The sequence below is a fragment of the Dysidea avara genome, chromosome 4 (genome assembly GCF_963678975.1).
Source record: "Dysidea avara chromosome 4, odDysAvar1.4, whole genome shotgun sequence".
NCBI lineage: Eukaryota > Metazoa > Porifera > Demospongiae > Dictyoceratida > Dysideidae > Dysidea > Dysidea avara.
The window spans coordinates 31103815-31117763 of NC_089275.1; the positions used below are offsets into that span (position 1 = coordinate 31103815).

General features: G+C 37.6%; 1 protein-coding gene across 1 annotated transcript in view; it reads left to right on the plus strand.

Moving 5' to 3' along the window:
* The window catches only part of LOC136253750 (phosphatidylinositol phosphatase PTPRQ-like), a 41221-nt gene that overhangs the window by 4902 nt on the left and 22370 nt on the right, over window positions 1-13949 (plus strand). Inside the window, exons 3-8 of the mRNA XM_066046409.1 lie at window positions 8161-8433; window positions 8489-8761; window positions 8892-9203; window positions 9252-9584; window positions 9642-9920; window positions 10128-10421. Coding sequence (XP_065902481.1) covers window positions 8161-8433; window positions 8489-8761; window positions 8892-9203; window positions 9252-9584; window positions 9642-9920; window positions 10128-10421 — 1764 coding nt within the window. The remainder of the gene's footprint in view (window positions 1-8160; window positions 8434-8488; window positions 8762-8891; window positions 9204-9251; window positions 9585-9641; window positions 9921-10127; window positions 10422-13949) is intronic.

Consider the following 13949-nt stretch of genomic DNA (forward strand, 5'->3'; position numbering starts at 1 on the left):
ATCTCAGTGAAAACCTGTCTAGTTCGCACAACCTCCAAATATTTTTTTTTTATTTCTCAGCATTATCTGCATAGTCCAAGAAATGGTTCACCAAAGTTTCAGCCTTCTGTGGTGAGTAGTTTTGGAATTACAGTGCTAGAAAGTAGGAAGAACAAGGAAATCAATTTGTACGGTGACTAAACTAAAAATAAACTACAGGCGCTTGCATTCGCAGTCATACCCTGTAACTTCCATTTGGATTAGTCTACAAAGTTGAAATTTGGCTTACAATGTTCACCATGGATTGGCAGACCAACTAAGGTATAGTTTTTGCCTTGCATTCACCTGTGCATAAGGGTATGAAGGTGGTTTTGTTAAAAAAAAAAAACAGCAATAACTTTGTTTATGTCTACTGTTCTGTAAACAAACTCACGTGACACACAAACCATTGGAAGATTCTAAAACAAAGATGGTGCATAGTTTAATTGATTTGAATCTTCCTTCTTTGAGTACTGGCCCTATAAAAACTTGCATATTTTTTTCTTGTAGCATGTGTAATTTTACGGATTATTTTAAAATTTCTATTTTCTAAATACTCATGCTTGTGCGAACTAGACAGGTATTCGCTAAGACGGTCACATATCGTAAATCATCATACATACGTACTGTACACAGTCATACATTACGAGCTATATGTAACAACAGACATTTAACTAGAACATAATTATATTAGTATCCTATAGCATACTGTATGTATGCGATATATAGACTATTGTTATGCGAGTAGTTAGCAACAAGTTTATAGTTGTTTGCGAGTGAATCTTTGGGTTTGTTTTGGGACGTGAACAGGCAGCACTGCTATAAGACAGAATCTTAGTACAAACTCCACTAACACTGTTACCATCCACAAATTGAATAGCTCATTACATCTACACTTGCACTGCTATTGTAGTCATTATTACTCAGTGTTAACAATATTGGTTTGAATGCTATAGTAGCTATAAGCCATGTTATCTACAATAGATTTGTCTTGACCAGCAGTCGCACATCTAGTGCTGCAAGCATATGGTAAAAGCAAATGTTCAAAGTATATTATTTATCTTATGACACATGTGTCTGCATCATTAGTGTACAACATGCACAGTACTGATATGTCTACAGAAGCTGCATACACATGAAACACAAACAAGTCTTATAAGAACGACTGCTCTATATGAAAAACTATTTCTTGGTGCCCCTTACTCGATCCTGAGCACAGTAAACAGAGTCTTTTATCATAGAAATTTTGTTTTGCTACCTTTTTAATAGCTAAACAATGCTTGTACAGTAGCTACAAATAGTAAGTCATCACTTATGGACTAGTCACTAAATAACAGACCACACAGCGTAGTATCAGTGATTTGACAGTAGTACAAACTTGTAAATTTGGTCCAATAATAAGACTTTTCCCCTACTGACTATTGGCTAAAATCTCGTAAGTGTATTCTAATGCTTTTGCGCATTTTAATACTCAAATGGAATACCCTAAAAACTACTTGCAGTAAAGTAATAGTTGGAGTACATTACATAGAACTAACTTCCAAGTAAGAAAACATCGTTGCTTCCACCAATAATAGTGCTTTCCCTCATAGGAGACAAGGAGTCAAGCGCCTGGTTTAACGCGCAGGCGGCGCAGCGCATTTGAATTGGTTGCTATGAGCTACAAACCGGCCGTACTAGTTTCTGGGCACGCAAATAGGTTTTACGAGTGGTAACTAACGAGTTACTGGTTGTCAGGCACTGAAAAAGGATGGCGTTATATGGAAAATTGTATTCAATAACGAAGGCACGGAAGAAAAAATCCCTTTTTATTTTTCCTGTTTTACTACCGTCTAACACAATCCCGGTGAGCATTTGTGTGTGTGCTAAGTAGTTTCGCTGTACATTAAGTAATTAATTAATTATTTATGACGTCACTTATTATTATTATTATTATTACTTGGTTATGTAATTTTTATGCTTGCCACGCCTACCAGATAAACCACTTGGGGTAATGCTTTGAAAATCGCTGTACAGATGGAGTTATCATCTTAGAAAGGCTCTTCAATGGTGTAGAAGAATCAGACTTAAAGCCACGGAGTTATAACACGAAATCCAACTTGGTGTAGCAAGTGCGAGATCGAGATACTCTAATAGAGCAGTCATCCTAATAGAGCAGTCACCCTGAACAGAATTCAAGAGATCAGTTAGAAATAAGTAACCTGTATAGAGATCAGCTACAAACAAATCACCCTTTAGAGAGTTCAGCTACAAACAATTCACCCTGTTCAGACATCAGTTAGAAGAAGTTTTCTTGTAGAGAGTTCAGTTACAAACAAATCATCCTGTTGAAAGATCAGCTAGAAGATGTCACCTTATAGATAGTTCAGTTACAAAGATACCACCATGTAGAGAATTCAGCTACAAACTAGTTACCCTGTAGATACATCAGCTAGAAGAAGTTACCTTGTAGAGAGTTCAGCTACAAAGAAACCATTCTGTAAAGAGCTCAGCTGCAAACAAATCACCTATACAGAATTCAGCTACAAATAAATCACCCTGTAGAGAGATCAGCTAGAAGAAGTTACCTTGTAGATAGTTCAGCTACAAACAAATCATCCTGTAGAGAGATCAGCTAGAAGAAGTTACCTTGTAGATAGTTCAGCTACAAACAATTCACCCTGTACAGAGCTCAGTTAAAAGAGGTTTCCTTGTAGAGAGTTCAGCTACAGACAAATCACCCTGTAGAGAGATCAGTTAGAAGAAGTTACCTTGTAGATCGTTCAGCTACAAACAATTCACCCTGTAAAGAGATCAGCTAGAAGAAGTTACCTTGTAGAGAGTTCAGCTACAAAGAAACCATCATGTAGAGAAAGAATTCAGATGCAAACAAATCATGTATAGAGAGTTCAGCTACAAACAAATCTCCCTGTAGAGAGATCAGCTAGAAGAAGTTTCCTTGTAGAGAGTTCTGCTACAAACAAATCACCCTGTAGAAAGATCAGCTAGAAGAAATCACCTTGTAGAGAGTTCCGCTTCAAAGAAACAATCATGTGAGAGTTCAGGTACAAACAAATTGTCCTGTAGAGAGATCAGCTAGAAGAAGTTACCTTGTAGAGAGTTCTGCTACAAAGAAACCATCATGTAGATAGTTCAGGTACAAACAAATCACCCTGTAGAAAGATCAGCTATAGAAGAAATCACCTTGTAGAGAGTTCAGCTACAAAGAAACTATCATGTAGAGAGTTCAACTACAAACAAATCACCCTGTAGAAAGATCAGCTATAGAAGAAATCACCTGTAGAGAGTTAAGCTACAAACAAATCTCCCTGTATAGAGATCAGTTAGAAGAAGTCACCTTGCAGGGAGTTCAGTTACAAAGAAATAAACCATGTAGACAGTTCAGCTGCAAACAAATCACCTGTAGAGAGTTCAGCTAGAAGAAGCCACATTGTAGAGCTACAAAGAAACTACCATGTAGAGTTCAGCTGCAAACAAATCACCCTGTAGAGAACTCAGCTATAAACAAATCGCCCTGTAGAAAGATTAGCTAGAAGAAGTTACCTTATAGGGAGTTCAGCTATGAACAGATCACCCTGTAGAGAGCTCAGCTACAAACAAATCACCCTGTAGAGAGTTCAGTTACAAAGAAACCACCATGTAGAGAGTTCAGCTGCAAAAAAAAATCAATCACTCTGTTGAGAGTTCAGCTAGAAGAAGTCACCTTGTAGAGAGTTAAGCTGCAAATAAATCACCCTGTAGAGAATTCAGCTACAAACAAATCACCCTGTAGAAAGATCAGCTAGAAGTTACCTTGTAGAGAGTTCAGCTACAAAGAAACCACCATGTAGAGAGTTCAGCTGCAAACAAATCACCTGTAGAGAGTTCAGCTAGAAACAAGTCACCCTGTAGAGAGATCAGCTAAAAACAAGTCACCCTGTAGAGAGTTCAGCTAGAAGAAGTCACATTGTAGAGAGTTCAGCTACAAAGAAACTACCACGTAGAGAGTTCAGCTGCAAACAAATCATCCTGTAGAAAGTTCAGCTAGAAGAAGTCACCTTTTAGAGAGTTCAGCTACAAAGCAACCACCATGTAAAGAGTTCAGCTGCAAAAAACTCAATCACCTTGTAGAAAGATCGGCTAGAAGAAGTTACCTTGTAGAGAGTTCAGCTGCAAACAAATCACCTACAGAGAGTTCAGCTAGAAACAAGTCACCCTATAGAGAGTTCAGCTAGAAGAAGTCACATTGTAGAGAGTTCAGCTGCAATGAAACTCCCATGTAGAGAGTTCAGCTGCAAACAAATCACCCTGTAGTGAACTCAGCTACAAACAAATATGCAGTGTAAAAAGATCAGCTAGAAGAAGTTACCTTGTAGAGAGTTCAGCTACAACGAAACCACCATGTAGAGAGTTCAGCTACAAACAAATCACCTGTAGAGAGTTCAGCTAGAAACAAGTCACCCTGTAGAGAGATCAGCTAGAAACAAGTCACCTTGTAGAGAATTCAGCTAGAAGAAGGCACATTGTAGAGAGTTCAGCTACAAAGAAACCACCATTTAGAGAGTTCAGCTGCAAACAAATCACCCAGTAGAAAGTTCAGCTATGAACAGATCACCCTGTTGAGAGTTCAGTTAGAAACAAGGAATCCTGTAGAGAGATCACCTAGAAGTATCGCCTTGTAGAGAGTTCAGCTACAAACAAATCACCTGTAGAGAGTTCAGCTACAAACAAATCACCCTGTAGAGAGATCAGCTAGAAGAAGTCACCTCGTAGAGAGTTCAGCTATAAAGAAACCACCATGTAGAGAATTCAGCTGCAAACAAACACCCTGTAGAGAACTCAGCTACAAACAAATCGCCCTGTAGAAAGATCAGCTAGAAGAAGTTACCTTGTAGGGATTTCAGCTACAAACAAATCACCCTGTAGAGAGTTCAGCTACAAAGAAACCATTCTGTAAAGAGCTCAGCTGCAAACAAATCACTTGTACAGAATTCAGCTACAAACAAATCACCCTGTAGAGAGATCAGCTAGAAGAAATTACCTTGTAGATAGTTCAGCTACAAACAAATCACCCTGTAGAAAGATCAGTTAGAAGAAGTTACCTTGGAGAAAGTTCAGCTACAAAGAAACCATTTTGTAAAGAACTCAGCTGCAAACAAATCACCTGTACAGATTTCAACTACGAACAAATCACCCTGTAGAGAGATCAGCTATAAGAAGTTACCTTGTAGATAGTTCAGCTACACACAAATCTCCCCGTAGAGAGATCAGCTAGAAGAAATTACCTTGTAGAGAGTTCAGCTACAAAGAAACCACCATGTAGAGAGTTCAGCTGCAAAGAAATCACCCTGTAGAAAATTCTGCCAGAAACAAATTGCCCTGTAGAAAGATCAGTTAGAAGAAGTTACCTTTTAGAGAGTTCAGCTACAAAGAAACCATTCAGTAAAGAGCTCAGCTGCAAACAAATCACCTATACAGAATTCAGCTACAAACACATCACCCTGTAGAGAGATCGGCTAGAAGAAGTTACCTTGTAGATCGTTCAGCTACAAACAATTCACCCTGTAGAGAGAGCAATTAGAAGAAGTCACCTTGTAGAGTGTTCAGTTACAAAAAAACCACCATGGAGATTTCTGTAATCAATATAATATTATGTGACCGGATTTGCGAAAAGGGGTCTTCCACACACATCCAATTCCGTAAACGTTGGAGACCATAACTCAGTGTTCAAGTAACATATTAACCTGAACATTTCACCATGTATTCAGCTATAGTGTTGCTCACCACTGCCCAAAATTCAAGGCAATAGCTCTTTACAATTTAGGTAAATTTTGTGAAGCGGCACAAAATTCACCTGAATTGTCGTTATTAAAATTTTTACCATTAACCTACCATCACAGCCATTTCTTGGCCGCCACCTTGGATTTCACATCTTTTTTCACCATAGCCTTTCTGAGGGCCGCACACTTTTTTTACAGCTTGGCTGTTTTGGATTAGATTTAGAATACTTTAAAACTTTTAAAAACGTACTGTCGGATAGAAGGTAGTCACTGGTGCTTACTTTAAAGTGCATAGTTACTTCGCTCGGGTTAGCGATTTTCAGCTCCAGAGTAATTTTCTGATTGCTGTGTCATTAACTCAAAAATACAAACCACTTCAAAGTCGGCATAACAATGCCGTAATTGAAACCACAACTCCACCTTAGGTATTGTTGCATCATTGTGACACCTTCACTTTAGTTGTTTACCTTTATAAGTTGTTAACTTGATGTTTTTGCTTACTTTGGATAGCCTCTTGCCTGTGGGTATGCACCATTGTATTGAGAAGTGTGCAGTAGGTGAAACATATTTGCTCACCACAAAGCATACAAAGATTGTTGAGATCCGATACGATCTGAAGTTACTCCCATTACGTGTACAAACCTGCAGCTAGAAGCAACTGCAGTTTCAAGGCAGTCCAGATTGCTAGATGGTTTCCTGATTCAATTGTGCCATTTTCCCCTTTAAAATGTATGGGGAGCCCTGGAGAAAAAAATACCTTTTTTTCAGTTTTTAAGCACTGTGTATGCCAAAGTAGTTAATACCAACCCAGCAAACTATATATTTCTGAGATCAGCATTCAATACTCTATCTATTGAGCATATAAAAAGTCCATTTTTCCAAAATTTAAAAATCGGGCTGGAATGCTTTAAAGTAAGTACCAGTGACTACCTTCCACCCAACAGTACATTTTAAAAAGTTTTAAAGTATTCTACAGGCTTGGAAAGGGTACAAAACAACACAAAACTTACTTATATGTAACGCGCACGTCAAAACTAAGATTTTCATGATGATCAGCGTGTGGACAAACCCCATAGCGATTTTCATCCTCATTGGAGCTCAGACTATGGAGCAATCCCAAATTAAACGCTGGTTGCTATTTTGTGCCAGGGTTCTATTGGGAAATATACGGAGAATTTTTTTATTTAAAAATCTCGGATACTCGAATACCTACCTAGAGATATAACGGAGAATTTCCGTTACGCTAGTTTAATGTGTTATTCAATCGTTAATGGAAACAGTTCACTAAAGACCTAGACAGGTAAGCTTGCTTGTAGAGTGGCTACTCCATGCAGAGTGGTAGCTTCGTGATGGGGGCGTGTCCGTATTCAAAAAACGTGCGGAAACAATCGATTAATAAGCTATAGCACTAGTTTTCACCTTAGCCCAACGTTTTTTAACTCGTAGAATGGCGAGGATAACAAAACACTCACCGTCTGAGTGGTTTTCATGGCGAAATCCACGTCGTGTATACTAATTACGTGAGTGTAAATCGATCCCCACAATCGATTTTAGCATCAATCTCTATTATAATCAGTGCCCAGTTTGTAGCCCGGCTAGCTGGGCTAAATACGAAATGTAGCCCGGACGGCTCCTTTGATCTGAGGTGTGAAAGTGTTACATACCATACATGTATATGCGAGCGTGGCGCTTGGCCGGAATCTGGGTGGCCTGCGGATCAAGTCACGATGGGGTTGGCTTTTTTTCACCCTTTCTAGGTATTTGTCCCGTTTCACTTTAGGATATTTAGCTCAAAGATTTTTGCTTAGGCTCCTAGGCTATGGGTAAACACCTCGAACAGGCTCTGCCTTCTGTGTACACCCTCCAGTGCCTAACTGGTAACGTAGGTAATAACAACAACATTTCCCTACTTAGGTGGCCTCCCCAAAGTTGGCTCCGAGCGTGGCGCTTGGCCGGAATCTGGGTGGCCTGCGGATCAAGTCACGATGGGGTTGGCTTTTTTTCACCCCTTCTAGGTATTTGTCCCGTTTCACTTTAGGATATTTAGCTCAAAGATTTTTGCTTAGGCTCCTAGGCTATGGACAAACACCTCGAACAGGCTCTGCCTTCTGTGTACACCCTCCAGTGCCTAACTGGTAAAGTAGATAATAACAACTACTATAGCTACATATATTCAAACCATATTTAGTATGCAGCAAACATGCTATGATGCATCCACAAAAGTGCACAATAATGAGCTGTTATAATAGATATATGATGCAATGTCTGTGTTCAAATGGAACACAATACAGTAGCATTCAACCTTAAAATTAATGAGAAACATATTGCAGGATGAGCATTTAGTTATTAATGTATTAAGTTAATTCCTTGTATGTATCTCCAGATCGTCCTCAGAATGTCACTGCTTCAGCAATTAACTCTACTACGATACAAATAAATTGGGATATGCCCACTATCATTAATGGTACTATACACTATTATACTGTGGTATACAGGATAAATGGTAACATGGACTTGATGGAACTAAACTCTACTGATATCTCAGTAGTAGTGACAGGACTCTATCCCTTTACCTTTTATACATTCCATGTAATGGCAGTTACTGCAGCATGTAGTGTAGCCAGTGAGAGGGTCTCTGAACGAACAAATGAAGCAGGTAAAACTTAATATTTCTGTTGATTATTAACTAAACAAGTTTTTGATTCTTGTAGCACCAAGTGCTCCACTAAACGTTATGGCATTTAATGGAAGCTCCACTTCAATTAATGTAATCTGGCAACCACCAATGACTCCCAATGGTATTGTGCGATCATACCGTGTGGTATACACTACTGGTAGTACTACTGCTGATGTTACTACTACTTATAATTCAGTTGTTATTACCATGCTAGAGATATTCACAACTTATCAGGTCCAAATATTTGCCACTACTGTTGCTGAAGGAGATGGTAGCAACATAGTCATAGTGACCACTGATGAAGACAGTAAGTCTTGAATTGTTGGTTGCAAATTATTCTTGGACATGTAACCAGATACAGTGTACTTCTAAGCATGTCTGTACTTCTAACCATGTTATATTGTCTTGATATTTACATATGTACTTGTCAATTATAGCACCTGGGCCTCCTGGTGATCTATTTGTCAATGAAGTAAACTCCACTGCAATAGTTGTCACTTGGGATCAACCTGGTGTAACAAATGGAATTATCGCATCTTATGAAATTCTATATTCTATTGGAAATGTGACAATGGTTAATGAAAATGCTGCTGCAAGTGTACTTGTTGATGCAACCACAAGCACTTCATATCATCATGTCATCGGTGGGCTTGATCCATTCACAGTGTACACTGTGGTTGTAAGAGCATACACTGGTATTGGAGCTGGAGATTTAACTGATACATTCAGTATTCTAACTGATCCAGACAGTAAGTGAATAATGTTTTAATTATTCTGTTGCAATCACATTTTTATAGGCTCATCACCCCCAGTTAATTTCATGGTGATGGCTCTCAACTCTACTACAGTGCAGTTATCATGGCAATACCCTGAGTCACCAAATGGTGAGATTAGGGGCTACTCAATCCTTGATTCAACAAGTCGAGATACTGAAATAGTGGTACTGAACATTTCCTTGGGAATTGTGAATGATAACAGCAACCGGACTGCTGTAATAGCAGGGTTGACGCCATTCACTTACTATGGCTTTAGAGTTAGAGCCTTCTCTTTTGGTGACCAAAATGAACGACCAAACTTTGTACATATTGGAATAGTAACTGATGAAATACGTGTAAGAACAGATGAAGATGGTAAGATGTATAATAGTTAGCAATGCAGTGGTTGTTATTTGTTCACTTTATGCACAGTACCTGATGCTCCCAGGAACTTTTCAGCAGAAGCTATGTCTTCTACAAGTGTGCAGTTGTCGTGGGTTGTTCCTGATCCTACAAATGGCATTATACTGAACTATACTGTGGCCTATTCCAACAGCACAAATACTTTAATGATGGTGTATAATGATGATACATTTATGGACACAATTACTGGCCTTAATGAGGACACAGAATACAATTTTGCTATTTATAGTAGTACTAATGCTGGAGCAGGTCCTAATGCTACTGATCTGGCGAGAACATTTGAAGATTGTAAGTGCAACTCCATTAATTTTGTACTCTAAATGAAACTACCCATGGAATCAATTGCACAATGTGTGTAAATGTCCAATGAGCATGTAATGCAGAACAACTTTATTTTTACAGTGGTAAATGTATAAACCATGTGTTGATATTGCATAGTAAGAAATAAAATCTGTTAATGCAAAGCTTTGTTACATTTTCTGTTGTCAATTACAGATCCATCTGCAGCACCACAAAATGTTCGCACTATGGTACTGAGTTCCACATCAATATCAGTGTTCTGGGACCCACCACCTTTCCTCGATCAAAATGGTGTCATCACAGGCTACCAAGTGACTATCACTAATGTCAACCGTACTAATGTCTCTACTGTTGTCAATGTTGCCAATACTAGTCACATTGCATTGGACTTGCAGGAATTTGAAGCATATGACATAGAAGTGGCTGCAATGACTGCTGTTGGCTTGGGTCCATTTAGTGTTGCAGTTAGACGCCAAACTCTTGAAGATAGTAAGTGCTTCACATCAGAGCTGATATGTAATTGCCATTGTTTTAAATATATTCAGCAAAACTATGAAATAGGATGTAGCCTCCAAAAGCCTGGATTAAAAGTTTTGAAATCAAAGGTGGTAGCCAAGAAATAGCTAAAATGATTATTATAACAATCAATTTCAATATTGCACACATAAAATAAATTGACATTAGAATCATTCCATCCATTTTCTTGGGTCACTACCTTTGGTTTCACAACTTTATGTAATTCCTATAATCCAGGCTTCACTCTTTTTACAGCTGGCTGTTGTAGCATGGATTTTAACTCTTTTTGTATTTATCTGGCCGTACGCTGGCATTGGGTTAGTTATAGTTAAACTCCAACATGAGTATCGTCCCAGAGGCAAAGCAGAGGTGTTGATAACCTGATATCCTACGAGTGCAGGTGGTAGCTTCTATTCCACATTTTGAAGTAGTCAAGTTCATAAACAATGTGTTAATAAGCATGTCAGTTGAGTATGGCTTAAATGTTTGCTGAATATGTAGTTTTTGTAATGGTATGGCTTCAGTTTTTGCTGAACATGTAGTTTTATAGTGTGTATGGCTTCAAATTTTACTGAACTTGTAAATTTTATAGTGTATGGCTTCAATTTGCTGTGATTGTACTTCTTTTAACTTAATGTGTAATTTCCATATATGTACTGGGGTTTAACTACCATGTACTGGGGTTTAACTACCATGTACTCTCAGTTGTTTACTTTGATGTATGGCTTCAGTAGGATAGAATATACCCATATTTCTTCCTACAAGTGTACGTATCTACAGGTACAATGATGATTATGGAAGACAGAAATGTCAATTGAATTTATGTATTTTACCATTTGACATAATTATATTATTATTTAAAACTCTAATAGAGTGCACACCTTTTGAAAACTCTAATACAACACTATTAGAATGTTCCAGATTTTCCATTGGTACATGTAGATTATGAGATTATAAACTTTTGCTATTGTGTAGTTTTTAATTATATGTACCACTCTGCATGGGAAGTTCAAAGGCACCACCAGTGCTGTAATTTGTATATGGCACTGTTTCAGACCGCAGCAAGTGCATTAATCAACTATGTAAAGTAGGTGTGGAGATTCCTAGAAGCCTGCACAACAATTTAAACATTATTCTTGCACTTTTAGAATGTTCAGTGACTCTGTGTTCTTTTAGAGTATTTCCAACCCAAATTTTACATACCAGGTTGGTTTTTCCTTGTAGCTGTCACTGAATTATTTAAACAACAAAACATGAGCTGTGATGGTATACAGACCAATTTTCCAGCTAATCCAATAAGCAGTTTTCTCTGTAGATATGACAAAATGTCGGCAATTTAAATAATTGTCTGTGACTTTGTGAATGTTGATCAGATTTGCACCAAACTCCATGCATAAACTTGCTTTATTATATCCTTAATATGTACCAAATTTCAGGGTGATCAGAGTATGCCTTTGTGTTTTATGATAGTTTTTGTTAGCTAAGTGTGCAGAAAAAGGAGAAAACTCTAGACCGCAAAATGAAGACGAAAACCAACCGTTCTTTATTATTACTTCACAAAATGCAATAAGCGATTTTGTTCAACTTTGATGTTAAAATTTGTTTATTTATTTTTAGACTATATTAGTGGTTCTAAAAAAGCAAAGTTTATAATATCACAAAAGAAAATGTAAATGGAATAGTGTAAGGAATTGTCACAATTAATTTACTATCGGTAATAATTTATGTAAAGGGATATGCAAAATTACTTGCAGCATGAAATATCAATTTTTGGGATAACCTTTAAAAATGTCCTGAAAATTACATGTAAGTTTTATTACAGAAACACCATGGAAACAATGGGCTTAACGTAATTATATAGTATAATCATATACTTTTTGTGCAGCATAAAGCAAATCTTGATTCCTTAAAAATTTTGATCAAGATTCATGGAGTTATAACCAATTATTCACATAAAATAAAATCACGATTCTATCATCCCTACACGACACACAATTTTAAGGAATATTGGATTGTAGTTCAAGTAACCATCATAGGAGTGTCCTTTTGATAGTTTGAAAGAAACCAAGAGTCAATACAATGCCAAAACCAACATTGTGTATATAACAATCACATGATCGCATTTTGTTAATAGAAAATCATACACTATGATAATAATGTATAGTAGGGACCACAAAGGCGTAGGTGTGGCCCACAAAATAATATCACCCAAAACAGCCTCAATTTCCCATAATGACAATCAGGCAGTATTGGTTAGGTGAAACTAAGCCCAAACAAGCTTTCAGATCGACCTGAAATGCTTTCAACAAGTTGCTATGGAATTTTAAAAATAACTCATTTAACGGAATTTTGTACTGACTGAGTAAGTAAGTAAGTAACTGACTGATGTCTTCAGACAAGCGTAACTCGATAACAGCTAAGGCTATGGGTTTGATTTTTTCACTGTTCGGCGTCACTTCAGCCCGACAGGTGCCTTTTGGCATACCGCAGTACGTAAAATGCATTCTTCATGGACTTACCAGTGTCCTCCTTTGTGTTCCATTCATCTTTGCTGACAGCGAAAAGTATCGATTTGGCGATAGCACGTGATGGCTTCCCTTCATAACGGAAATCGTCCGTAATTGTCATTATGGCTATTTTGATATCAGAGGTGCTTTTCAAACAGTTCTTGATTCATACTGCTGTGTAATGGGTTGAACATAGCCGACAATGAAGCATAATGGATACTTCACTTTTCAGACGATAATTGGGGCACGCGGTACCATTTCAGATGCGGTATGCATGGGTTCACCAGTCATAATTATTATTTACAAAAAAAGTTAGCAAACAAGTACACAGAAAAATTTGGAAATTTCAACTAGAGTAGGGACCATAACACGTCGATAAAAAGTACCGAAACAAGCTGGAGTAGTGCACAATATTAATTCACAGTAAAACTATAAGAGTTGTTATATCCCTACTGTGCCGCTTGTTTCAGTATTTTTATCGATGTGTTATGGTTCCTACTTTAGTTGAAATTTCCAAATTTTTCTGTGTACTTGTGTTTATGGGAATGAGCTGAAAATTTCATCATAGAATAACCTTATAGTGGTTTAGAAAAAGTCACAATCAAAAACTACTGAATTATGCTGCTAAAACTAAATACCTGTGACAAATACTCGATCAAGATACTCTAATAGTGCAGTCACCCTATTATAACATTCAGTAAGGCGCATGTTGACAGTTCAGCTACAATCAAGTGACCATTTAGAGAGTTCAGTTACAAATAAATCACCACGTAGAGAGTTCAGCTAAAAAACAAGTCACCCCGCAAAGAGTTCAACTACAAAACAAGACAACCTGTAGAGAGTTCAGATACAAATGTATAGTTCAACTATGTTACAAGTCACCACTTAGAAACAGATCTGCTACAATCAAGTCACCATGTAGAGAGTTCAGCCACAAAATAAGTCATCCTGTAAAGAGTTTGACTAAATTACAAGTGGCCCTGTAAAAAGTTGA